This window comes from Rhinoraja longicauda, chromosome 3 (assembly GCF_053455715.1).
Source record: "Rhinoraja longicauda isolate Sanriku21f chromosome 3, sRhiLon1.1, whole genome shotgun sequence".
NCBI classification, from domain to species: domain Eukaryota; kingdom Metazoa; phylum Chordata; class Chondrichthyes; order Rajiformes; family Arhynchobatidae; genus Rhinoraja; species Rhinoraja longicauda.
This window is the reverse complement of record NC_135955.1, coordinates 100,700,353-100,725,308: the sequence shown is the minus strand read 5'-3', so window position 1 is coordinate 100,725,308 and position 24,956 is coordinate 100,700,353. Positions and strand designations below refer to the sequence as shown.

General features: G+C 45.0%; 1 protein-coding gene across 3 annotated transcripts in view; it reads right to left on the bottom strand.

Moving 5' to 3' along the window:
* khdc4 (KH domain containing 4, pre-mRNA splicing factor) overlaps positions 1–13,188 on the bottom strand; it is a 63,299-nt gene extending 50,111 nt beyond the window's left edge. For 2 of the 3 annotated variants that reach the window (XM_078396754.1, XM_078396756.1), the window contains exons 1-2: positions 13,105–13,188; positions 3,762–3,996 (exon numbers count right to left, since the gene is read on the bottom strand). In XM_078396754.1, the coding sequence (XP_078252880.1) occupies positions 3,762–3,996; positions 13,105–13,133 (264 nt within the window). In that variant the 5' untranslated portion in view covers positions 13,134–13,188. Of the gene's footprint in view, positions 1–3,761; positions 3,997–11,886; positions 12,435–13,104 lie in introns of those variants that run through there. The other variant, XM_078396755.1, reaches the window with a different exon arrangement.
* Between the last annotated feature and the right edge of the window lie 11,768 nt (positions 13,189–24,956).

The following is a 24,956-nucleotide window of genomic DNA, read 5'->3' as shown; positions in this document are numbered from 1 at the left end:
CCTCACTATTAATACCCAACGATTTAACCTTCTTAATCAACCTTCCATGTGGAACCTTGTCAAATGCCTTACTGAAGTCCATATAGACAACATCCACAGCTTTGCCCTTATCAATTTCCCTGGTAACCTCTTCAAAAAATTCAAGAAGATTAGTCAAACATGACCTTCCAGGCACAAATCCATGTTGACTGTTTCTAATCAGGCCTTGTTTATCCAAATAATTATATATATTGTCCCTAAGTATCTTTTCCATTAATTTTCCCACCACAGACGTCATACTAACAGGTCTATAATGGCTAGGTTTACTTTTAGAACCTTTTTTAAACAAAGGCACAACATGCGCAATGCGCTAATCTTCCGGCACCATCCCCGTTTCTAATGACGTTTGAAATATTTCCGTCATAGCCCCTGCTATTTCTGCACTAACTTCCCTCAATGTCCTAGGGAATATCCTATCAGGACCTGGAGACTTATCCACTTTTATATTTTTCAAAAGTGTCCGTACCTCCTCTTCTTTAATCCTCATTACTTCCACATTACTTCTTCAAGGAACTCTAATAAACTGAACAAACAGGATTTCACCAAACCATGTTGGCTTTATCCTGTTACCTTGCATTTTCCCAAGTGTCCTGCTCCACCTCTATTATCCCCATGACATTTACACTAACTAGCTGAAATGTTCTGCTTTGCCCTTCCTCCTTTTTCAAAAAAGAGTTGCATTTTCTATTTTTCAGTCCAACGAACTTCTCTAAAATTAGCACATTTTGAAAAGTCAAAAACAAAGCATCAACTATCTCACCACCCCCACTTCTTTTAAATACCTGGGATGAAGTTCATCATGGCTGAGGGACTCGTCAGGCCACATCCCAATAATTTATCCAGTACCATTTCTTTGGAGATTGTATCTTTCCTCCTTCCCTATTACAGCACTTTCTGGTTGTAACTTGCATTATATTGTCTAGTGAGGACCAAAACAAAATTCTCCTGCTAGCAGAGATAGATAGATTCTTGATTAGAACAGAGGTTATGGGGAGAAGGCAGGAGAATGGGGTTAGGAGGGAGACATGGATCAGCCATGATAAAATGGTGGAGTAGACTTGATGGGCCAAACGTCCTAATTCTACTCCGATCACTTATGACCTTATGATCTTTACCTTTAAGCGCTTTCTTTAGGACCATTGTACACCTAACTTTTACATTTTACATTTATGGTTAACTTTGTCTCTTATTCTCTTTTTATCACTCCTTAATAACTCTTTGGATGTCATTTGCTATTTTTAAATATTTCATCCGATCTTTTGACGTTTTATCATGGTTATGCTATTTACAATATTGTTTACTTTGTCATCCTGGCTGTCTTTAAGACACTCATCTTATTATTTTCCATGTCAACCATTTCACTGGTCTTTCTCCTCATAGGCGCATTCAATTGTTGTCTAGGTTCATACAACCTCATTTCTTTTCAATTTTAGAACTACTTTTTGCAGTAACTGATCTATTTATTTTTTGGAATTGAGGCTCATCAGCTAGGTTAGCATTTATTGTCCATCATTAAATGTCATTAATAAAATGGGAGGGAGCAATCCTCTCGAACAACTATAGAAACATGGAATTGCAGATAATGGTTTGTACCAAAAATAAAACACAAAGTGCTAGAGTAACTCTTAGGGGGTGGTCTGACAGCATGTCTGGAAACATGCATAGGTGATGATTCGGATCTGGACCCTTCTTCAGACCCTAGATAGATGCCAAGCTGCTCCTCCACGGTTACAACAGTGGCGAGAGGCACAGTTAGTTCTGGAGTGCATTAAATCAGTAAGTGAAATATTGTGTGGTCCCACATCCTTTCTGCACTCAGTTCTTTCACGATGTCACATGAGAAGTGAACTGAATTAATTAAAGACTGAATTCTGTAATAGTGGGCCCAGATGGGCCATCTATTCCGGCCTTCCAACTGAACATATCTGCATATGCATCAGTCCTGCCCTGACAACAAGAATGGGGATGCTCTGTATGTCTCCTCCTCACTTGTGGAATTTCAAGATAAAACAGTAACAATGAGGATATCAGGGTCAATGAAAATAGCTCAAATAAAACTGATTACCAACTCACTTAGATTATTTCAATAATTCTAATTCTAAAGTTCTCAAGGGTAAAGGGAAAGTACACAGTTGATGGAAAGACCCATAACAGTATGTACAGATGGATTTTGGGGGTCTAAGTCCATAAGTCTCTGAAAGTGGCAACACATGTAGTTAAGAGCGGTAGAGAAGACAAATGCCTGCCATCATGGGTTGGAGCATTGAGTATAAGAGTGAAGAAGACATGACGACAAAAGGTCTTTGGTTAGTTCTGGTCGCCCCATTAGAGGAAAGATCTGGTGACTTTAGAGAGGATGCAGAAAAGTTTACCAGAATGCTGCCTGGATTATAGGCTATTAGCTATAAGGCGAGGTTGGACAATTTTATTGTTTTTCTGGAGCATTGGAGGTTGATTGAGGTATATAAAATCATGAAAGGCAGAGATAGGGTGGACAGTCAAAACTTTATTCCCAGAGTGGAAAAGTCTAAGACTGTAATTTTAAAGTGAAAGGGGCAAGTTATTTGTTTACACAGAGGATGGTGTGAGTGGAGTGTGCTTCTGGGGGTGGTGGTGGAGGCAGATACAATCGTAGTGTTTAAGAGGTCCAATCCTCTTTTTATTGAGATATTCCTCAGTGGCCAAGATGCAAAACGTACCAATTATTTGTTCTGCTGGTAATTGTGGGATATTGTGGTTATTATGGTAGTAATCGTGGCTTATTGTGGCAAAGAAGGCATATGGTATACTTGCTTTCATAGGTCAGGGCAGTGTGTATAAGAGTCAGATAATCATGGTGCAGCTTTGTAGGACAGGTTAGGCTGCATTTTGAGTATTGAGTACAGTCTGATCACCCCATTACAGGAAGGATGTGGGGGCTTTCGAGAGCATGCAGAGGAGGTTGACCAGGATGGTGGCTGGATCAAGGAATATTAGCAACAGGGAGAGGATGGACAGACTTGGATTGTTTCCCCATGAACATCGAGGGCTGCGGGGAGACCTGATAGAAGTATATAAAATTATGAGAGGCATAGATAGGATAGAACCCTTTTCCTAGGATGGAAAAATCAGATACGAGCAAGTATAGCTTTAAGGTGAGAGGGGCAAAGTTTAAAGGATATGTGCAGGGCAACCTTTTTTTTACATAGAGGGTTGTAAGTGCCTGGAACATGTTGCTGGGGCTAGTGTTTGAGGCAGATATGATAGTGGCATTTAAGACACTTTTTGGTAGGCATATGGATATGCAGGGAATGGAGGGTTATGGATTATATGCACGTAAAAGATGGTCTTGGCATCACATTCGACACCGACATTGGGTGCCAATGGACCTGTTCTTGTGATGTATTGTTCGTATTCTTGTGATGTATTGCTCTATGTTCTATGATTTTATCGATGCACTAGAAGAAATAGATGTAAATGTGTTATGTTAATCAAGTTGAAAATTAAATACAAATAAGTGAACAGGTAGGTGCAAAGAAGAAACTTGCTTGCTTTTTTTGTAAGGTAATACGTAAACAGAATATGAAGTTTACAATGGTACATTATGTTCCTCATAAATGCCGTGAAAACCATTGTTCAGATGCTAAAATATAGCCAAGCTAACTTCAGGAAACAGAATGTTATAATTTCATACTGCCAGATACAGAATGTAACTGTGCACTTAATTTAAAAACCTTACTTACTCTGTTACTCGGAGTCTGCGGCAACTTCAGTTTCCCTTTTGCCATCAACATGGCATTAATCCTTGCGGCTGCTGCTGAAGCTGCATCCAATGCGTCTGATGAAGACTGAGAAGAATGGCTGCCTGTTACAGAGCCTGGGAGTCCTCCATCTTGTAGCATAGTGACGGAAAAATTGTTCATCTGGGAGTCTATTGACATAGGAACGGATTCTGGGCAATCCCATTTACTACGGCGCCTGGGACAACAAAATTGATTATTAATATTGTGAATATCACCTTTCCAACTCACATTATGATATTCCCCCACCTTTGGCAGACTATCCAATCTAAAACAATAGGATGATCTAAATCCAAACTTTAAAATACTGGAAGATAATCTGGGGATTAAAGAGGGAGTGAAAATGCCAACTGTTTGAAAATAATCCAACTTATTAATGTAAATATGTTACAGAATGGTTTGTGCAAAAAGAATCATCACTAAACTTACTAGATTTTATCCTGTTGTTTGTATTCATATTCCATTACTCATGAACAACAGCATAAAGTTAAGACGTGTAAGCAACCCACTGAAGCCCAGGTTCAGTTTAACACACTCCATTGATTTCATAAGAAGTCGTTAAATTAAGAAAACCTTTGTCATTGTCATTATCAGTGGATACAATTTTTTTTTCAAAGAAGACATGGGTATTTCACTGACAGGAGGTCTGTGACTAGTGGCATTCCACAAAGATCAGTGCTGGCACCTGTTGTTTGAGATATATATATATCCATTCCTCATAGAGGGAGGGCAGGGAAGGGGAGAGGGTGTGACTGAGAGGGTGAGCCCTGGACCCGAAGTCTATCCTGTATTGGTGTAGCCTAGGTCTCGTACTCCACCAGAGCGTAGCCCTTGAGGTAGCCGGTGTGCCGGTCCAGGTTGAGGTGCAGGTTCTTGATCTCACCGTACTCGGCAAACTTGTCGTGGATGTCCTCCTCAGTGGCTTCCTCGTGGACTCCGGTCACAAACAGGATCCACCCCTCCACCGAGCGTTGAGGGCCTGGCTCGTTGCTGTCTTGTTCCACGGAGTCGTAGTCTTCTCGCAGCCTAGTCCGAGCACCTTCCTCGGAGCCAAATCCTTGCCCCATCCTCTTCTTCGCCATCTCCTTCAGTTTGTGGATACTTCGTCGCCCTCGTCGTCCATGGCGAAGTCCTTGCCGCCCGCCTCATGGAGGCCCAGCAGAAGATGGGTGACATTTCGGGTCGAGACCCTACGGAAGGGTCTTGATCCGAAACATCACCCATTCCTTCTCTCCCCAGATGCTGCCTGACTCGCTGAGTTACTCCAACATTTTGTGTCTACCTCCGGTAGGGGTGCCAACTAAAGCACTCCCAAATATGGGACAAGGTGACGTCACCGCCCCACGTGACCTCACCCAGCCAGAGCCACATGCTCCCGCTTCACCAATGGTGGCCGCCCGGGCCAGGAAGAGGGTTGCTACGCAACCTCCGTTAGGAGGCGCCCGGGCCTACACAGTTCCGACTTCCGGAAGGTAGGCACAGATTTTAACCAGCATCTGCAGTTTTTTCCTACCTACACTGTCTGGGCCTACAATGTCCGGGCCTACAGCACCCCCCCATGGGCCTCTGAATGCATTCAAGAGAGAGCTAGAGTTCTTAAGGATAGCGGAGTCAGGGGGTATGGGGAGAAGGCAGGAACGGGGTACTGATTGAGAATGATCAGCCATGATCACATTGAATGGTGGTGCTGGCTCGAAGGGCCGAATGGCCTACTCCTGCACCTATTGTCTATTGTCTAATACGGGACAATGACTGTCCTGTACGGGACAAGCCAATTGAGCCCAAAATACAGGATGTCCCGGCTAATATGGGACAGTTGGCAACACTAACCTCCGGACAGTGTAGGCCTGGGCGCCGCCTAACGGAGGTTGTGCAGCAACCCGCCTCCCGGACCGGGCGGCCAACCATTAGTGGAGCGAGAGCACGTGACTGCTGGCTGGGCGAGGTCACGTGGGGCGCGGGGCAGTGACGTCACCTTGTCCCGTATTTGGGAGTGAGGAAGTTGGCAACCCTAGCCACAAGCCCCGCACTAGCTTAATCCAGCCCTGGGTTCACCACGTGTTAGAAACAAGGAACTGCAGGTGGTTTACAAAAAATGACGCACTGTGCTGGAGTATGGCAACGGATCAGGCAGCATCTCTGGAAAACATGGATAGGTGACATTTTGGGTCAGGACCCTCTTCAGACTTATGTCAGCCTTCTACACTCACTGGATCTTATTTCCAACAGCAAGCAAGACATCAACTGTCTTGACTTCTCCACTCCCCTTATCCATTCCAATCTCAACCCTCTGAACACACAGCCCTGCACTCACTCAGCAATAATCCCAATATTATCTTAAACTCATCAACAAGGGAGATGCCATTGTAGTCTGGCAGGCTGACTACCATGCTGAGGCCATGAGTCAGCTCTCGAACACCTTCTCATACCTACCCCTTAATCATGAACGCAGACGAACACCACGCCATCATTCCCCAGACTATTTCCAATCTCATCACCTCTGGCAATCTCCCCTCCACAGCCTCCAAATTTATCGATCCCAGCCCCACACTGCCCGCTTCTATCTCCTTCCTTAAATCCACAAACAGGACTGCCCTGGAGACCCATTATTCCTGCCCCACAAAATTTATCTCCAAATATGTTGATTCCATCCGATCCCCTCTTGTCCACTCCCTTCCAACGTACATCCAAGATACCTCACACGCCCTTCAATAACTTTCAATTTTTAGGCCCCCATTGCCTCATCTTTACCATGTTTGTCAATTTGAAGAAGAGCCCTGACCCAAAATGTCACTTATCCATGTTCTCCAAAGACGGTGCCTCTGCCATTGAGTTACTCTAGCATTTGTGTATTTTTTTCACCAGCGTGATTCCTGGCCTGCAGACCATTAGCTATCAGAGGAGGCTGGACAAACTTGGATGGTTTTCACTCACACTCGGACGACCAGATATAGAAGTATATGAAATTGTGAAAGGCATAGATAGGGGATATAGTCCCTTAGGTTTAAGGGGAAAAGTTTAAAGCAGGTATGCAAAGCATGGTTTTGTTTACTTCAGAGTTGCTGCAATCTTTGCACCATTCTGCTGTTTTGCATTCGTCATCGTATTTTATCTATCATTATCATGTATACTGTGTACTCCATGAACTTCGTGCAAACAAGGAATTTCAGTCCACACTGGTGTGTATGATAATAAATTAATCTGAATGTAAGTTTTCTTTCACACAAGAAATGGTAGATGCTTGGAACACTCGGCCAGAGAGGTGATAGAAGTAGATATGATAACAACGTTTAAGTGGGATTTAGAGAAATACGTGAACCGGCAGGGAAGAGGGAAATGGACAATGTACAGGCAGATAGGATTGGTTAGGGAAGAACTGCAGATGCTGATTTACATTGAAGATAGACACAAAATGCTGGAGGAACTCAGAAGGGTCTCGACCAAAAACGTCATCCATTCCTTCTCTCCAGAGATGCTGCCTGTCCTGCTGAGTTACTCCAGCATTTGCTGTCTATCTTCGATAGGATTGGTTAGATTGGCATCATGATTGCCATGGACAGAGTGGGCCAAAGGGCCTGTTCTGTGTTCTATTGTAATGATTTTCCAATTAACCCCTGATCTTTAGGCATGTAAAAGTCCAGCAACAATAACACCTTTTCCAACCCATTTTCAGCACAATAGAAACATGGAAAAATAGGTGCAGGAGTAGGCCATTCGGCCCTTCAAGTCAGCACCGCCATTCAATATAATCATGGCTGATCATCTAAAATCAGTACCCCGTTCCTGCTTTTTTCCCATATCCCATGATTCATTTAGCTCTGAGAGCTAAATCTAACTCTCTCTTGAAAACATCCAGTGAATTGGCCTCCACTGCCTTCTGTTGCAGAGAATTCCACAGATTCACAACTCTCTGGGTAAAAAAGCTTTTCCTCATCTCAGTCCTAAATGGCCTACCCCTTATTCTTAAACTGTAACCCCTGGTTCTGGACTCCCATAACATCAGAAACATTTTTCCTGCATCTAGCCTGTCCAATCCTTTAAGAATTTTATATGTTTCTATGAGATCCCCTCTCATCCTTCTAAATTCCAGTGAATACAAGCCCAGTCGACCCATTATTTCATCATATGTCAGTCCTGCCACCTCGGGAATTCACCTGGTGAACCTACGCTGAACTCCCTCAATAGCAAGCATGTCCTTCCTCAAATTAGGAGACAAAAATTGCACACCATACTCCAGGTGCAGTCTCACCAGGGCCCTGTACAACTGCAGTGGGACCTCCTTGCTCTTGAACTCAAATCCTCATGTAATGAAGGCCAACATGCCATTAGCTTTCTTCACTGCCTGCGGGACCTGCATGCTTACTTTCAGTGACTGATGTACAAGCACACACAGGTCTCGTTGCACTTCCCTTTTTCCTAATCTGACACCATTCAGATAATAATCTGCCTTTCTGTTCTTGCCACCAAAGTGGATAACCTCACATTTATCCACATTATACAGCATCTGCCATGCATCTTCCCACTTACCCAACTGGTCCAAGTCAACCTGCAGACTCATAGCATCCACATCACAGCTCACACTGCCACCCAGCTTTGTGTCATACGCAAACTTGGAGATGCCACATGTAATTCCCTCACCTAAATCGTTAATATATATTGTAAATAACTGGGGTCCCAGCACCGAGACTTGCGGCACCCCACTAGTCACTGCCTGCCATTCTGAAAGGGCCCGTTACTTCCTACTCTGTTTCCTGTTTGCCTACCAATTCTCTATCCATGTCAATACCCTACTCCCAATACCATGTGCTCTAATTTTGCACACTAATTTCTTGTGTCGGACCTTGTCAAAGGCTTTTTGAAAGTCCAGATACACATCCACTGGCTCTCCCTTATCCATTCTACTTGTTACTTACTCAAAACATTCCAGAAGATTAGTCAAGCATAATCATAAATCCATACTGACTTTAACCGATCCTATCACTGCTCTCCAAATGAGCTGCATCTTCCCCACAACCGATGTCAGGCTAACGTCTATAATTCCCCATTTTCTCTCTCTTTCTCTCCTTTCTGAAAAAGTGGGATTACATTGGCTACCCTCCAGTCCACAGGAAATGATCCAGAGTCGAGAACATTGGAAAATGATCACCAATGCGTCAACGATTTCTAGGACCATCTCCTAGATGCAGACCATCAGGCCCTGGGGATTTATCTGCCTTCAGTCCCAACAGTTTACCCAACACCATTTCCTGACTAATGTGAATTCCCTACAGTTCCTCGGTCCCTAGTATTTCTGGGAGATTGGTTCTGACTTCACTAAGGAAGACACAAACAAAGTACTTGTTTAACTGTTCTGCCATTTCCTTGTTTTCCATTATAAATTCATTAGTTCGCCTTTGACAATGGCCTTCATTAGAGTATTGAGTACAAAAGTTGGGAGGACAGAACCAGGGGCCACAGTTTAAGAATAAGGGGTAGGCCATTTAGAACGGAGATGAGGTAAAGCTTTTTCAGTCAGCGAGTTGTAAAAAGTGTCAGGGGAACTGAGATCGTGCAGCATCTGTGAAGGGAATGGACAGACAACATTTGAAGAAAGGGTCCCAATCCAAAACATCATCTTTCCATTCCCTCCACAGATGCTGCCTGATCCGCTGAGGAACCCATTCCCTATAAATCCTTGCACTTATCTAAAAGCCTTTTAAATGCCACTATTGTATCTGCCTCCACCCCACCCCAGCATGTTCCAGGCACCCACACTGTGCTCATCTCATCTTAAAACTATGCCTTTTGGACTTTGACATTTCCACCTCTGAAAATGTTTTCCAGTGACTACCCTATATATGCCTCTCATAATTATATATACCTCCGAGGTGTCCCCTCAAGCACCAATGCTTGATAAAAAATATTAGTTTGTCCAATCTCTCCTAAAAGCTAATATTCTCTAGTCCAGTCAACATTTTGGTAAACCTTTTCTGCAGCCTTTCCAAAGCCTCCATATACCTCCTGTAATGGGGCAATCAGAACTGCACACAATACTTCAAATACAGCCTAAACAAAAACCAATGAAGCGGCAACAGAACATTCTGACTATTATACTTAATACCCTGACCGATGAAGGCAAGCATAGCATCTGCCTTCTTAACCACTCTATCTCCATGTGTTGTCACTTTCGGGGACCTATGAACTTGGTCCTCAAGATCACGCCATACATCAATGCTGTTAAGTGTCTTGCCATTAATTGTATACTTTCCCCTTACTTTCGAATTCCCAAACTGCAACATCTCATACGTATTCAGATTAAACTACAGCTATCATTGCTCCGCCCATTTCTGTAGTTGATCTATATCACACTCCATACGTTGAAGTTAGACACAAAATGCTGGAGTAACAGGCAGCGTCTCTGGATAGAAGAAATGGATGACGTTTTGGGTCAAGACCCCAAAATTTCACCCATTCCTTCTATATAGGGATGCTGCCAGTCCTGCTGAGTTACTCCAGTATTTTGTGTCTATCTTCAGTGTAAACCAGCATCTGCGGTTCCTTCCTAAACACTCCATACATTGACAGCCTGCTTCACTGTTCACAACTCCACTAATTTTAGTGTCTGCAAATTTATTCATCAAACCATCTACATTTATGTCCAAGTCGTTTATCTATATCACAAAGGTCCCAGCACAGATCCTTACGGAACTCCAATAGTCACAGACCTCCAGTCAGAATAACATCCTTCCACCAAACCCGCCCTTTTTTGGATGTCAGTTGTGAATCCAAATGATCAAGTCACCATGGATCCCATGCACCTTAATCCTCTGAATCAACCTATCACAAGTAATTCATCAAATGCTTTACCAAAATCCACATGGACAACATCCGCTGCACTTCCCTCAGCGAACACCTGTTACCTCCTCAAAAATCTGTCAGATTCATTACACGTAAAAAAACAGACTACTGCCCACCATATAAATGCGTTGATATCAACACATTTGCACATCTTTATATTCAGAATTCATGCATTAACAACCCAAATCAATGGATGACAGACACAAAATGCTGGAGTAACTCAGCAGGTCAGGCAGCATCTCTGGGGAGAAGGAATGGGTGACGTTTCTGGTTGAGGCGCTTCTTCAGTCTGAAGGATCTCGACCCGAAACGTCACCCATTCCTTCTCTCCAGAGATGCTGCCTGACCCGCTGAGTTACTCCAGCATTTTGTGTCCACCTTCAATTTAAACCAGCATCTGCAGTTTTTTTCCTCCAAATCAATGGATGATTTGCAATGCTCTCCTCAATAATACTGAATACAGAGCTTTATTGTCATTCGGTACCGAGATACCGAACAGAACACAACAAAAAAGAAAAGAACACAAGACACACGACCCCAACACAAACATCCATCACAGTGACTCCAAACACCCCCTCACTGTGATGGAAGGCAACAAAACTTCCACTCTCTTCCCCCACGCCCACGGACACAGACAGCTCGACCCCTACCGAGGCGACCGACCCGCACAGCCCCCGAATAAAGAATAAAACAAAAAGTTTAAAAACACTGAAATGCAACCAAAAATCAATGCATAGTGGAAAATATAATTTACCTGAATGATAAATAACAAGTAATACAAATAATTATATATAGAGAAAAACATCAATTTTTTTAGAATAAAGCAATCTAATGTTAGCATGCGATCAAATTAATATATGAAATAATCTCAAATTGTTAGACTGGAATGACATTTTATAATCCCACATAATCCAATCTTATTTCACCATGTTTACCATAATGTACCTTTGTTGAATTTATTTTGAAGTTTAATTACTAAATTTAGATAAGGTTTTGCATCATGGAATAAGATTTCATAAAAGTTATTTTGTCATACAAATGTTATCAAAAGATTTTAAATTCCAAGCAGCAAATAATTGTTGCCACTTTGAGCAAGATAATTCAAAGGCAAAATTCAACCAGTTTACAAAAAACTAATATTGAAACACTGTGGCTTCAGTTACTATTTTTATTACAGAATAACACACATAGTACATATAATGTTTTTTTGCTCATCCATATTTTTAATTACCAGAATCATAAAAATAATCAGATCGTTCGTTAATCAATTCGTTCCAGAGATCAAAGAGACATTTTCGGTGTTTAAATCTTCTCCTCGTTTAGTTGCAACACAATTCATTTCAAATATTAAGAAATATAGAAGCGCGGGAAATATAGTTCATTCCCGTCACTCCTTTTAAATGTGCCCCACTCCCAGCGTGTCTGCAAACTTTCAAAGTTGAGTTAAAAACAGCGGGGAATCACCCGGGGAAAATGGGTGAGGGGTGTAAAAATAAAGTGGAAGAAATCCCCATTGCGCCTCTACCTACGACCAACGTGCGAAGTTGGCGGTAAGTGAGAGAAATTAACCCTGGGACCGATTTTGATAAGGCTACAAGGTAAAACCGTTCCTGTAGAAACGGAACTGGAGATGCTGGTTTACAATTTTTTTAAAAGATACAAAATGTTGGAGTAACTCAGCGAGTCAGGCAGCGTCTCTGGAGAACATTGCTAGGCGACGTTTCGGGTCGGGACCCTTCTGTTCCTGCGAACCGCGATCACTCCCGCCAGCTGCTCCGCCGCCCTCAAAAGCCGGGCCCGGGATGTTTACTAGACCAAAGTAGACCCGGTTCAGCTCGGCGTCTGTTTGATCCACTCGGCTCGGATGGAGCTCAGATCGACACAGGTCACCAGGCCCCGCTCAGCCTGGAGCCGACCTCGGTCACCAGGCCCGGCTCAGCCTGGAGCCGACCTGGGTCACTCGGCCCCGCTCAGCCTGGAGCCGACCCCGGTCACCAGGCCCGGCTCAGCCTGGAGCCGACCTCGGTCACTCGGCCCCGCTCAGCCTGGAGCCGACCTCGGTCACTCGGCCCCGCTCAGCCTGGAGGGAGCTGACTCCGGTCACCAGGCCCGGCTCAGCCTGGAACCGACCCCGCTCACTCGGCCCCGCTCAGCCTGGAGCTGACTCCGGTCACCAGGCCCGGCTCAGCCTGGAACCGAACCCGCTCACTCGGCCCCGCTCAGCCTGGAGTGAGCTGACTCCGGTCACCAGGCCCGGCATATTGTGCACCACACAGGGCGACACCGGTCGCTCAGCGCGGCCTCGGCCCTAGGCTAGGTGGAAAAAGCGCCATCGACGCACCAACAGTTTAAAACAACTACCGCGGGTGAAGACACAGCGACCGGGGCTCTCGGCCGCCTTCCCCATCCCGCTCGGTTCCCGCCCCGCCGACATGGCGCAGCTCCTTACCCCGCGGACTGCGGCGATCCGGCCGCCATTGTGAAATCGAGCAGGGCCTGCGTCAGCGGCGTGACGACAGCGCGTCCTCCACGCAGCATCCTCCACGCAAGCGTCCTCCCCCGGCGTCGGCCCGGTCCGGACACCTGGAACCGAGCCGCTGTTAGTCCTCCGTGCCGCCGCGCGGCGCTGTGGAAGCGCCCTAGCAACCCGCTGGCAACAGCTGACAACAACCAGATGGCCATTTTCCTTGAACAGCATCTCTTTTGATGCCTCGTTTTCACACCTTACCCTCCCTTATCTCTGTGTCACCCTCTGCCCTGACTCTCAGTCTGAACAAGGGTCGAAGAACCCGAAACGTCACCCATTCCTTCTCTCCAGAGATGCTGCCTGTTACTCCAGCATTCTGTGTCCACCTTCGGTGTAAACCACCATCTGCAGTTCCTCAGCTGGCAACGATGCCTTCTCATCGGCGAGACCAAGCGCTGGCACGGTGATCATTTCGCTGAACACCTCCACTCAGTTCGCCTAGACCTACCTGAACACCTGGTTGCTAAACACTTTAACTGCCCCTCGCCACCATCCCATTTCCACCCCTTTCCACTTTTCACGGAGACAGTTGTCTCTGCAACTCCCTGGTTAATTCATCCATTCCCACCAAAACCACCCCCTCCCCAGGTACTTTCCCCTGCAACCGCAGGAGACGCAGCACCTGCCCCTATACCTCCCCCCTCAGTGACAGTCCTGTCAGGTGAGGCAGAGGTTAATTTGCACTTCTTCCAACCTCATCTACTGTATCCACTCTTTCAGGTGTGGACTCCTATATATCGGTGAGACCAAGCGCAGGCTCGGCGATCGTTTCGCTGAACACCTCCTCTCAGTCCACCTAGGCCTACTTGATCTTCCGGTTGCAAAAGACTTTAACTCCCACTCCCATTTCCACTCCGACCTTTCTGTCCTGGGTCTCCTCTGGGTGTCCTGAGGCCCAGCGCAAATTAGAGGAACAGCACCTCATATTTCGCTTGGGCAGCTTACACCCCAGCGGTATGAATATTGACCTCTGCTTTCCCCCTCTCTCCATCCCTCCCCCTTCCTAATTCTCTGACCAGTCTGACTGTCCCGCTGATTAAATGTTATCTCTGTATGCTTCGTTGTCACCTTCTCCTAGCTAGCAATAATCTATTATACATTTTCCTTGACCTGCATCCCCTTTGATGTCTCATTTTCACACCTTAGACTTCCTTATCTCTGTGTCTCCCACTCCCCTGAAGAAGCGTCTTGACCCAAAACGTCACCCGTTCCTTCTATCCAGAGATGCTGCCTGTCCTGTTGAGTTTCTCCGGCATTTTGTGTCCTCAGTGACGCCGCGCGGGGTGCTGTGGAAGTGACCCAGAAACCAGCTAGCAATGATGGCTTATGCAACACCACCTTCCAGGTGGCATTGAATGTAAGAGAGTCATGAGTGTTGGATCGTCATCCTGTACCGGGACTTGAATAATGAAATTCTTGCTAGGTGTAGATTTACAGGTATATTAAAAGTAACAAATAAGTATGGAATGAATTATCGGTTATTGTAGGTAAACCAGACCATGCTACAGTCATAAAGTCATCGAGTGGACGATCAGCCATGATCACAATGAATGGCGGTGCTGGCTCGAATGGCCACCTCCTGCACATATTCTCTATGTTTCTATAAGTCTTACAGCGTTGAAACAAGCCCTTCAGCCCTACTTGCCCACACTGGCCAACATGTCCTATTTGCACTAGTCCCACTAGCCTGCATTTGGCGCAAATCCCTCTAAACTTATCTTATCCATGTACCTGTCTAGATGATTCTTAAACGTTGCATTAGTACCTGCCTCAATACCGCTTCTAGCAGCTCGTTCTATTTAACTACAACCCTTTGTGTGAAAAAGTTACCCCTCAGGTTCTTATTAAATCTTTCCCCCCCGCACCTTCAACCTCTGGTTCACGATTCCCCTACTCTGAGCAAGAGACTATGTGCGTCTACCCGATCTATTCCTCTCGTGATTTTGTACACCATCTATTAGATCACCCCTCATCCTCAGGCACTCCAAGGAATAGAGTCCTAGCCTATTCAACATCTCTCTATAGCACAGTCCTTCGCATCCTGGCAACATCCTCGTAAATCCTCTTTGCAGCCAAAGAATGTAGTGCAATCATAGTAGTGCAAAGTCCATACTAGTTTGGTGCTTTTGTAGGGTTGTGGTTAGGGCCATGCAGGGTGGTTCAAGGGAAGAGGCTGTTCTTGAATCTGGAGGTAATGGTACTACCTTCTTCCTGATGGTATCAGATAAGTGAGAGTGGTGTGGGTCTTTGATGGTATTATCTGCCTTTTTGAGACAGCATTATCTGTAGATCCCTTCAAACAGTGGGGAGGGCAAAACTGGGCAATGTGTCCACCCACTTTCTGCAGTCTCCCTTCCTTCTTGCAAGTCACAGCCTGCATACAGTTTGGTGAAAGATATAATTGTACTGAATCATGTTTAGGTTTTATAAGTTACAGTATAGGAGCAGATTTGGGCCATTTGACCCATCAAGTCTTCTTCCAGTTTATGAGGATATTGCCTGGAATGGGAAACTGTAGTTGCGAAGAACTTCTGAAGAAGAGTCCCGATTCAAAACATCACCTATCCATGGTCTCCAGAGATGTTGCATGCCCCACTGTGTTACTCCAACACTTTGTGTCTTTTTCTTGCTGCCTTATCCACTGAGGTCCTCCTGAGCATTGTATTTTCAGTGGAAACCAGCATTAGCAAAACTGTGTAACTATTTATTACTTGATGCATTTGTGTGCTAGTGTTTTGTGCATGAAACACGGAAAGCTAACGCACAATTGCAGTGGGCAATAGGGAAGGCTGGTGGAATGTTGGCCTTTACATCAAGAGAGATAGAGAATTTAATCTCTATTATAGAGAATAGAGAACACATCAAATCCAGCATCCCTGACTCACTGGACCCACATCAATCTGCATACAGGGCAAATAGATCCACAGAGGACGTCATCTCTCTGGCTCTTCACACTGTCCTGACTCACCTGGAGAGACAGGGCACGTACGTGAGGATACTATTCCATTGACTATAGCTCTGCCTTCAACACGGTCATCCCCACCAAGCTCATCACCAAACTCCACCAGCTAGGCCTCAGCTCGTCATTATGCGACTGGATCCTGGACTTCCTGCTGGATCGACCGCAGGCAGTGAGAATGGGCCCGCACCTGTCCTCCACTATCACCCTGAGTACCGGCACACCACAGGGCTGTGTTCTGAGCCCCATGCTCTACTCCCTCTTCACACACGACTGTGTTCCTGCATTCGACACCAACACCATTGTCAAGTTTGCAGACGACACTACGGTGATCGGGCTGACTCCTCCCACTTCCTCCAAACCAGAGGCGTAGCTATGGGCACTCGCATGGGCCCTAGCTACGCCTGCCTCTTTGTCGGGTACGTCGAACAATCCCTGTTCCAGACGTACACTGGCCCCATCCCCGAACTCTACCTCCGCTACATCGACGACTGCATTGGTGCTACCTCTTGCACCCATGCAGAACTCACTGACTTTATACACTTCACCTCCAATTTCCATCCTGCCCTTAAATATACCTGGACTATCTCTGACATCTCCCTCCCGTTTCTGGACCTCACCATCTCCATCACAGGAGAAAAATTAGTGACGGACATTTATTACAAGCCCACCGACTCGCACAGCTATCTGGACTACACTTCTTCCCACCCGGTCCCCTGCAAAAAGTCTATCCCCTACTCCCAATTCCTCCGTCTACGCCGCATCTGTGCCCGGGATGAGGTGTTTCAGACTAGGGCTTCCGAGATGTCCTCGTTTTTCAGAAAACGGGGCTTCCCCTCCTCCATTATAGATGAGGCTCTCACTAGGGTCTCTTCTACATCCCGCAGCTCCGCTCTTGCTCCCCATCCCCCCACTCGCAACAAGGACAGGATCCCCCTCGTTCTCACCTTCCACCCCACCAGCCAGCGGATCCAACATATCATCCACCAACATTTCCGTCACCTACAACAGGACCCCACCACTTGCCATATCTTCCCATCCCCTCCCCTCTCTGCATTCCGCAGAGACCGTTCCCTCCGCAACTCCCTGGTCCACTCGTCCCTTCCTACCCAAACCACCCTAACCCCGGGCACTTTCCCTTGCAACCGGACGAGATGCAACACCTGTCCCTTTACCTCCCCCCTCAACTCCATCAAAGGACCCAAACATTCTTTCCAGGTGAGACAGAGGTTCACCTGCACCTCCTCCAACCTCATCTATTGCATCCGCTGCTCTAGATGTCAACTCATCTATATCGGCGAAACCAAGCGCAGGCTCGGCGATCGCTTCGCTGAACACCTGCGCTCGGTCCGCATTAACGCCACTGATCTCCCGGTGGCCCAGCACTTCAACTCCCCCTCCCATTCCCAGTCTGACCTCTCTGTCATGGGCCTCCTCCAGTGCCATAGTGAGGCCCGCCGGAAATTGGAGGAGCAGCACCTCATATTTCGCCTGGGCAGTTTGCGGCCCGGTGGTATGAACGTCGACTTCTCCAACTTCAGATAGCTCCTCTGTCCCTCCCTTCCCCTCCTCCTTCCCAGATCTCCCTCTATCTTCCTGTCTCCACCTATATCCTTCCTTTGTCCCACCCCCGACATCAGTCTGAAGAAGGGTCTCGACCCGAAACGTCACCCATTCCTTCTCTCCCGAGATGCTGCCTGACCTGCTGAGTTACTCCAGCATTTTGTGAATAAATCGATTTGTACCAGCATCTGCAGTTATTTTCTTATACTTATAGGTGGCAGTGTGAACTGTGAGGAAGATGCTATGAGGTTGCAGGGTGACTTGGACAGGTTGTGTGAGTGGGCGGATGCATGGCAGATGCAATTTAATGTGGATAAGTGTGAGGTTATCCACTTTGGTGGTAACAATAGGAAGGCAGATTATTATTTGAATGGTGTCAAGTTAGGAAAAGGGGACGTACAACGTGATCTGGGTGTCTTAGTGCATCAGTCACTGAAAGGAAGCATGCAGGTACAGCAGGCAGTGAAGAAAGCCAATGGAATGTTGGCATTCATAACGAGAGGAGTTGAGTATAGGAGCAAAGAGGTCCTTCTGCAGCTGTACAGGGCCCTAGTGAGACCGCACCTGGAGTACTGTGTGCAGTTTTGGTCTCCAAATTTGAGGAAGGATATTCTTGCTATTGAGGGCGTGCAGCGTAGGTTTACTAGGTTAATTCCCGGAATGGCGGGACTGTCATATGTTGAAAGACTCGAGCGACTAGGTTTGTATACACTGGAATTTAGAAGGATGAGAGGGGATCTTATCGAAACGTATAAGATTATTAAGGGGTTGGACATGTTAGAGGCAGGAAACATGTTCCCAATGTTGGGGGAGTCCAGAACCAGGGGCCACAGTTTAAGAATAAGGGGTAGGCCATTTAGAACAGAGATGAGGAAAAACTTTTTTAGTCAGAGAGTTGTGAATCTGTGGAATTCTCTGCCTCAGAAGGCAGTGGAGGCCAATTCTCTGAATGCATTCAAGAGAGAGCTAGATAGAGCTCTTAAGGATAGCGGAGTCAGGGGGTATGGGGAGAAAGCAGGAACGGGGTACTGATTGAGAATGATCAGCCATGATCACATTGAATGGCGGTGCTGGTTCGAAGGGCCGAATGGCCTACTCCTGCACCTATTGTCTATTGTCTATAACTGTGTAAGGCTTTCTGTGAAAAATTTGTAACCCACTAATTAAGAAAACACATTATTTCATCAGAGGTGGTTCAGATGAGGTTGACCTGCGTGGAGACCTCTCAGTATGGGGAGTCCTGTTTATTGAAGTTTAGAAGAATGAATGAGAGCTGATCTTATTGAAGCATGCAGGTACAGCAGGCAGTGAAGGCTAATGGCATGTTGGCCTTCATGCAAGAGGATTTGATTTTAGGAGCAAGGAGGTTCTCCTGCAGTTGTACAGGGCCCTGGTGAGACAGCACCTGGAGTATTGTGCGCAATTTTGGTCTCCTAATTTGAGGAAGGACATTATTGCTATTGAGGGAGTGCAGCATGGGTTCACCAGATTAATTCCCGGGATGGCGGAACTGACATATGATGAAAGAATGGGTCGAATGGGCTTGTATTCACTGGAATTTAGAAGGATGAGAGGGGATCTTATAGAAACATATAAAATTCTTAAAGGATTGGACAGGCTAGATGCAGGAACAATGTTACCAATGTTGGGGGAATCCAGAACCAGGGGACACAGTTTAAGAATAAGGGGTAGGCCTTTTAGGACTGAGATGAGGAAAAACTTGTTCACCCAGAGAGTTGTGAATCTGTGGAATTCTCTGCCACAGAAGGCAGTGGAGGCTAATTCACTGGATGTTTTCATGAGAGAGTTAGATTTAGCTCCTAGGGATATGGGTAAAAGCAGGAGCGGGGTACTGATTTTAGATGATCATCCATGATCATATTGAATGGCTCGATGGGTCGAATGGCCTACCCCTGCACCTATTTTTCTATGTTTCTATAAGATTATTAAGCAGCTATCCTAAATATAGAACAAGGGAATTGAAAAATGTAATTTAAAAATGAAAAGACAGAAAATGTGTCTCACAGATGGTTGTGAGTCTTTGGAGATCATTGCCACAAAGAGATAGGGGTTAGGGTTGGAAAGTCTTTGGCTGAGGTGGATCAATTTCTAATCAGTAACAAAATCATGGGTAAATGGGATAAGGCAAGAGAGTTGACTAAGGAATCAGCCACAGAGCAGCATGATCCTATCACCTAGAGGCTAAATGGCCTTCTGTCTGACTTGGTGGTTTATGCTCAAGCCATAGTGTGGCACAGCCGGCAAACTGGCCCTTCAGCCCACCTTGTCTTAGTTTCATAGAACATAGAATAGTACAGCACAAGAACAGGCGCTTCAGCCCACAATGTTGTGCGAAACATGAGGCCAAGACCATCTCTTATCCACGTGCACATAATCAATACCCCTCCATTCCCTAACGTTTTCCAACCACTGCAGTGTTTGGTTTTAAACTATACATATACTTCTTCTCACTGCACTCCATTGAAGGACACCATTCCTATCTTCCAGTTTCTCCATTGCCATCTTTGGAGCTTCCAAAACATCTTCCTTTGTGTGGCAGGCCCTTTGACTTTATCTGCATCATTTTTTCTGACTTAATCTATTTCCTCCACCCAACACACTCCACAATCCAGAGCCAGGATTCTCTTTGTAATCATCGTCCAGTTTGCCAGCCATTAGATTTTTTAGAACTAACCTCTACAGTTTCCAACCTGTATGTCTGATGTCCAATCTGATGTCACTTTCATCTACCTTCCCTCGTCAGTGTCCAATGGAGACCACCCCCCTTGGGACACTGTACTTCACTTCTCCATCTCTGCCAATACACACTCACTTTCCCACGTAACTGCAGGAGTTGCAATATCTGCATTGTACCTCTGTCCATCTAACATTTGGTGTATACTAGACCAAGTGGACCCGTTGGGCCCAAACCTCTCCTGCATTGGTGCACCACCCTGTCCTCCCTTCCCTCTCCCTTCTCCCCCACTCCCCCCTTCCCTCCCTCTTCCCTCTCCCCTCCCCCTCCCCTCCTTTTGAACTTTAAAATGTGAATAACTTTTAAAATATAACACCGATTTCAATAAAACTACTTACATTATCACTAAAGTGACAATGGTGAGTAAGGTGGGCCTAAAATTGTTGCGTTCTCGTGTACCGTTTTGGCTGAAGTTCAGTCACAAACAAGATAACAAACGAGAGTTTTAGTATATAGATGTTTCTGTTAACTATTCAGTATTCGTTGCTCATAATGTTGTCTCTTTTTCATCAGGGTAATTAAAAGCAAATTTATCAAAAAGTAAACAGATACTGCTGCTGCTGGAAACCTTACATAAAAACAGAAAATACTGAAAATTCACAGTGCCTGCCAAAACTTTATGTACAACTACTTGTGGATTAAAATTTTCAATGGTTTGCATAAAAGGTCTTTGAAGTAAAATGTTAACCCTATCTCTTCCTCCACAGATGTTGCCTGGCATGATAAGAGTTTGCAGCATTTTCTATTTTTATTCCAGAATTTCCAATGTCTGTAGTTTTGTTTTTACTTTTAAGTTATATGCAGAACAAATGGTTAAAAAACATTTTAAATTGTTCCCACTTCAATAATTTTATTGCAATACAAAACAGAGAAATATCAGGATCAACTAGAGTGTGGTCCTGACCTGCCATCTACATAATTGGAGACCTTTAAGCTATCTTTAATCTGGCTTTATCTTACACTAAATGCTGTACCCTTTATCCATTATCTGTGCACAGTGGATGCTTGATTGTAATCATGTACAGACTTTTCTTTGACTGGATAGCACACAAACAAAAGTGTTTCACTCTACTTCAAAGCACATGACAATAATAATAAACTAAATTAAACTGAACTGAAAAAAGTTGGAGGAAAACATATTGACATGCAAAGCCAAAAGCAGAGGAGTGAGGGAATACAAGGCAGCAAAAGAGTTGTTGATGTAGAGGGTAGGTCTTGAGGAGATGTATGTGGGAGTGGCAGAATCTTTAACTGAAATTGTTAAACTCAATGTTGAGTCTGGAAGTCTATAAGAAGCCTGGTCTAAATTTGTAGTACTATTCCTCAAACTTTGCTGGTATTTTCTCCTGCAAGGATTGATCTAACTCCATTTTGAAAATCGTCTTATTTCACCATCCTGTCAGGCAATACATTCTAGGCGGGAGCGACATGCTGAGTACTTTTTTTCATGTTGCTGTTGTCGGTCACCTTAAGTTTGTGTCCTCTCATTCTTGATGTTCCCACGAATAGAAACATAGAAAATAGGTGTAGGAGGAGGCCATTCGGCCCTTTGAGCCAGCACCACCATTCATTGTGATCATGGCTGATCGTCCACAACCAATAACCCGTGCCTGCCTTCTCCCCATAGCCCCTAGAGCTCTATCTAACTCTCTCTTAAATCCATCCAGTGATTTGACTTCCACTGCCCTCTGTGGCAGAGAATTCCACAAATTCACAACTCTCTGGCTGAAAAAGTTTCTTCTCACCTCAGTTTTAAATGGTCTCCCCTTTATTCTAAGACTGTGGCCCCTGGTTCTGGACTCGCCCAACATTCGGTACATTTTTCCTGCATCTAACTTGTCCAGTCATATCATATCATATCATATCATATCATATCATATATATACAGCCGGAAACAGGCCTTTTCGGCCCACCAAGTCCGTGCCGCCCAGCGATCCCCGTACATTAACACTATCCTACACACACTAGGGACAATTTTTTACATTTACCCAGCCAATTAACCTACATACCTGTACGTCTTTGGAGTGTGGGAGGAAACTGAAGATCTCGGAGAAAACCCACGCAGGTCACGGGGAGAACGTACAAACTCCTTACAGTGCAGCACCCGTAGTCAGGATCGAACCTGAGTCTCCGGCGCTGCATTCGCTGTAAAGCAGCAACTCTACCGCTGCGCTACCGTGCCGCCCTGTCCTTTTATAATTTTATATGTTTCTACAAGATCCCCTCTCATCCTTCTAAACCCCAGTGAATGAAAACAGTGTCCCTCTGTCTACAACGTCTCAGTAATTTGAATCATCCTTCAATGTTCAATCGATAACAACCCAGATTCTCCACTCTTATTATAGGCACAGTAGTGCAGCAGTTGGAGCTGCTGCCTTACAGCATCAGAGAACCGGGTTCAAACCTGACCTTGGATGCTGTCTGTGTGGAGTTTGCACATTCTCCCAATGACCACTTGGGTTTCGTCCAGGTGCTCGGGATTCCTCCCACATCCCTGGTTCTTAGGTTGTGTAAGAAAATAACTGCAGATGCTGGTACAAATCGAAGGTATTTATTCACAAAATGCTGAACCTAAAATTAGTGTGAACGGGTGATCGATGGGCGCTGTGGATTTGGTGGGCTGGAGGGCCTGATTCCATCCTGCATCTTTCAATCAATCATCATGTGATCTTCATCAGCATGTCTCAAAACATTTGGATTTTGAAAGTAGGACAAAGTTTGGTCTTCTATCGAAGTAAGGAACAGTGATATAATAAAGACCCGTAGGGGGAGCTCCTACAGTGTCGATAAACAGTATTGAACGAATAAGAAGAGTGCAGCGATGCTGAAGTTAAACAACAACTTATCCACAAATAGTGCCTCTAATATAATCTTACTTTATGTAATTATATCACAGATGGAGAATATTTGAACTAGGCTACAATGCTGGCTCACAGAAGAGTAATCTCATTGCTCTAATAGCCCCCTCTTTTTCCCTGTACCCCTGCAATTTACTCCCTCTCATACACACCCATGAATTCCCCTTTGATATTTTTTTTTGCCATTAGTCAATTAGTATTTTACGATAGCCAATTAACCCATCGGCTAGCCTTTTGGATGTGGAAGGAAAATGAGTTCCAAAGCAAACATGCAAACTCCACGCAGACAGTGCACCACGGTCAGGATCAAACCTGGGTCCCTGAAGTTGAGAGGCAGCACCACTAACTGTTGCAACACCATATCCTTTCAAAGAACTTTAGAGACTTTCAATCTTTGTAGCAAATAAATATTTTAAAAGGACAAGTTTCGTTGTTTTGAGTAATGAAGTATTTTTTGGTATGCATGAGGAAAGGCTCTTAGGTCCTTGAGTGAGATGAAGGATTCTGGAGACCCTAGGCTCCATAAAGCTTCAACCTCTCTCCAATCTACCCTCACCCAGGACCAGTAAAAATAAACTATTTTCTTGTTTAATACCATAAAAACAATTTCTTAAAATGGTAAAATATTTTGCTCCAGCTTTTTGTCCTGGTGGATTTTGCCTAGGATTTTTTAATCAGTACAGGATGTAACAGCATTTGTTAATCCATTCTGTCAGTCCCACTTATATGTAGTCTTTTTTCAAAACATTCTTGCTGTTGTAATGCAGAGCCAGCTCACTTCGGAATGGCTGTTGCAAGATCTATGCAGCTGCTGTATCAGCATTCGTGTGAATCATGGTCCGCTGAGTCCATGCCAACCAGTGATCACCCTGTACACCGGCACTATCTTATATGCGAGAGACAATTCACTATTTTACTGGAGCCAATTAACCTACAAACCTTTATGACTTTAATCCATTTGTCATTCAGTTACATATTCATAAGTTCATAATTTATAGGAGTAGAATTAGGCCGTTCGGCCTATCAAGTCTACTCCGCCATTCAATCATGGCTGATCTATCTTTGCCTCTAGAACACTAACACAGATGCATCTGTGAAATGAATATTTGATAGACTCAAAATACAGAAACTTATCTGAGGATCAATGAACAATCCGCACCTTTTAATGTTAGCTTAAGGTTTTAAAAAAGATTAATTATATATTTTTAAACGATACCACAAGTGTCAGGGGTTACAGGAAGTAGGAAGGAGAAAGGGTTTTGAGAGGGAAAGACAGATCAGCCATGTTGGAATGCTGGAATAGACTTGCTGCATAGAATGGTCTAATTCTGCTCCTATAACTTATGAACTTATGGACATGAACACATGGAATCAGGCCTTTTGGCTCACTGAGCCCACACTGACCTTCGATCAACTGTTCACACCTGTTCTACATTAACTCACTTTCTCATCCAGTCCCTGCACACTAGGGGCAATTTACAGAAACCAATTAGCCTCCATGTCTTTGGGATGCAGGAGGAAACCAGAGCACCTGGAGGAAACCTACGTGGTCACAGGGAGAATGTGCAAACCTCACACAGACAGCAACCAAGGTCAGGATTGAGACCAGGTCTCTTCCACTCTGAGGCAGTCACTCTAC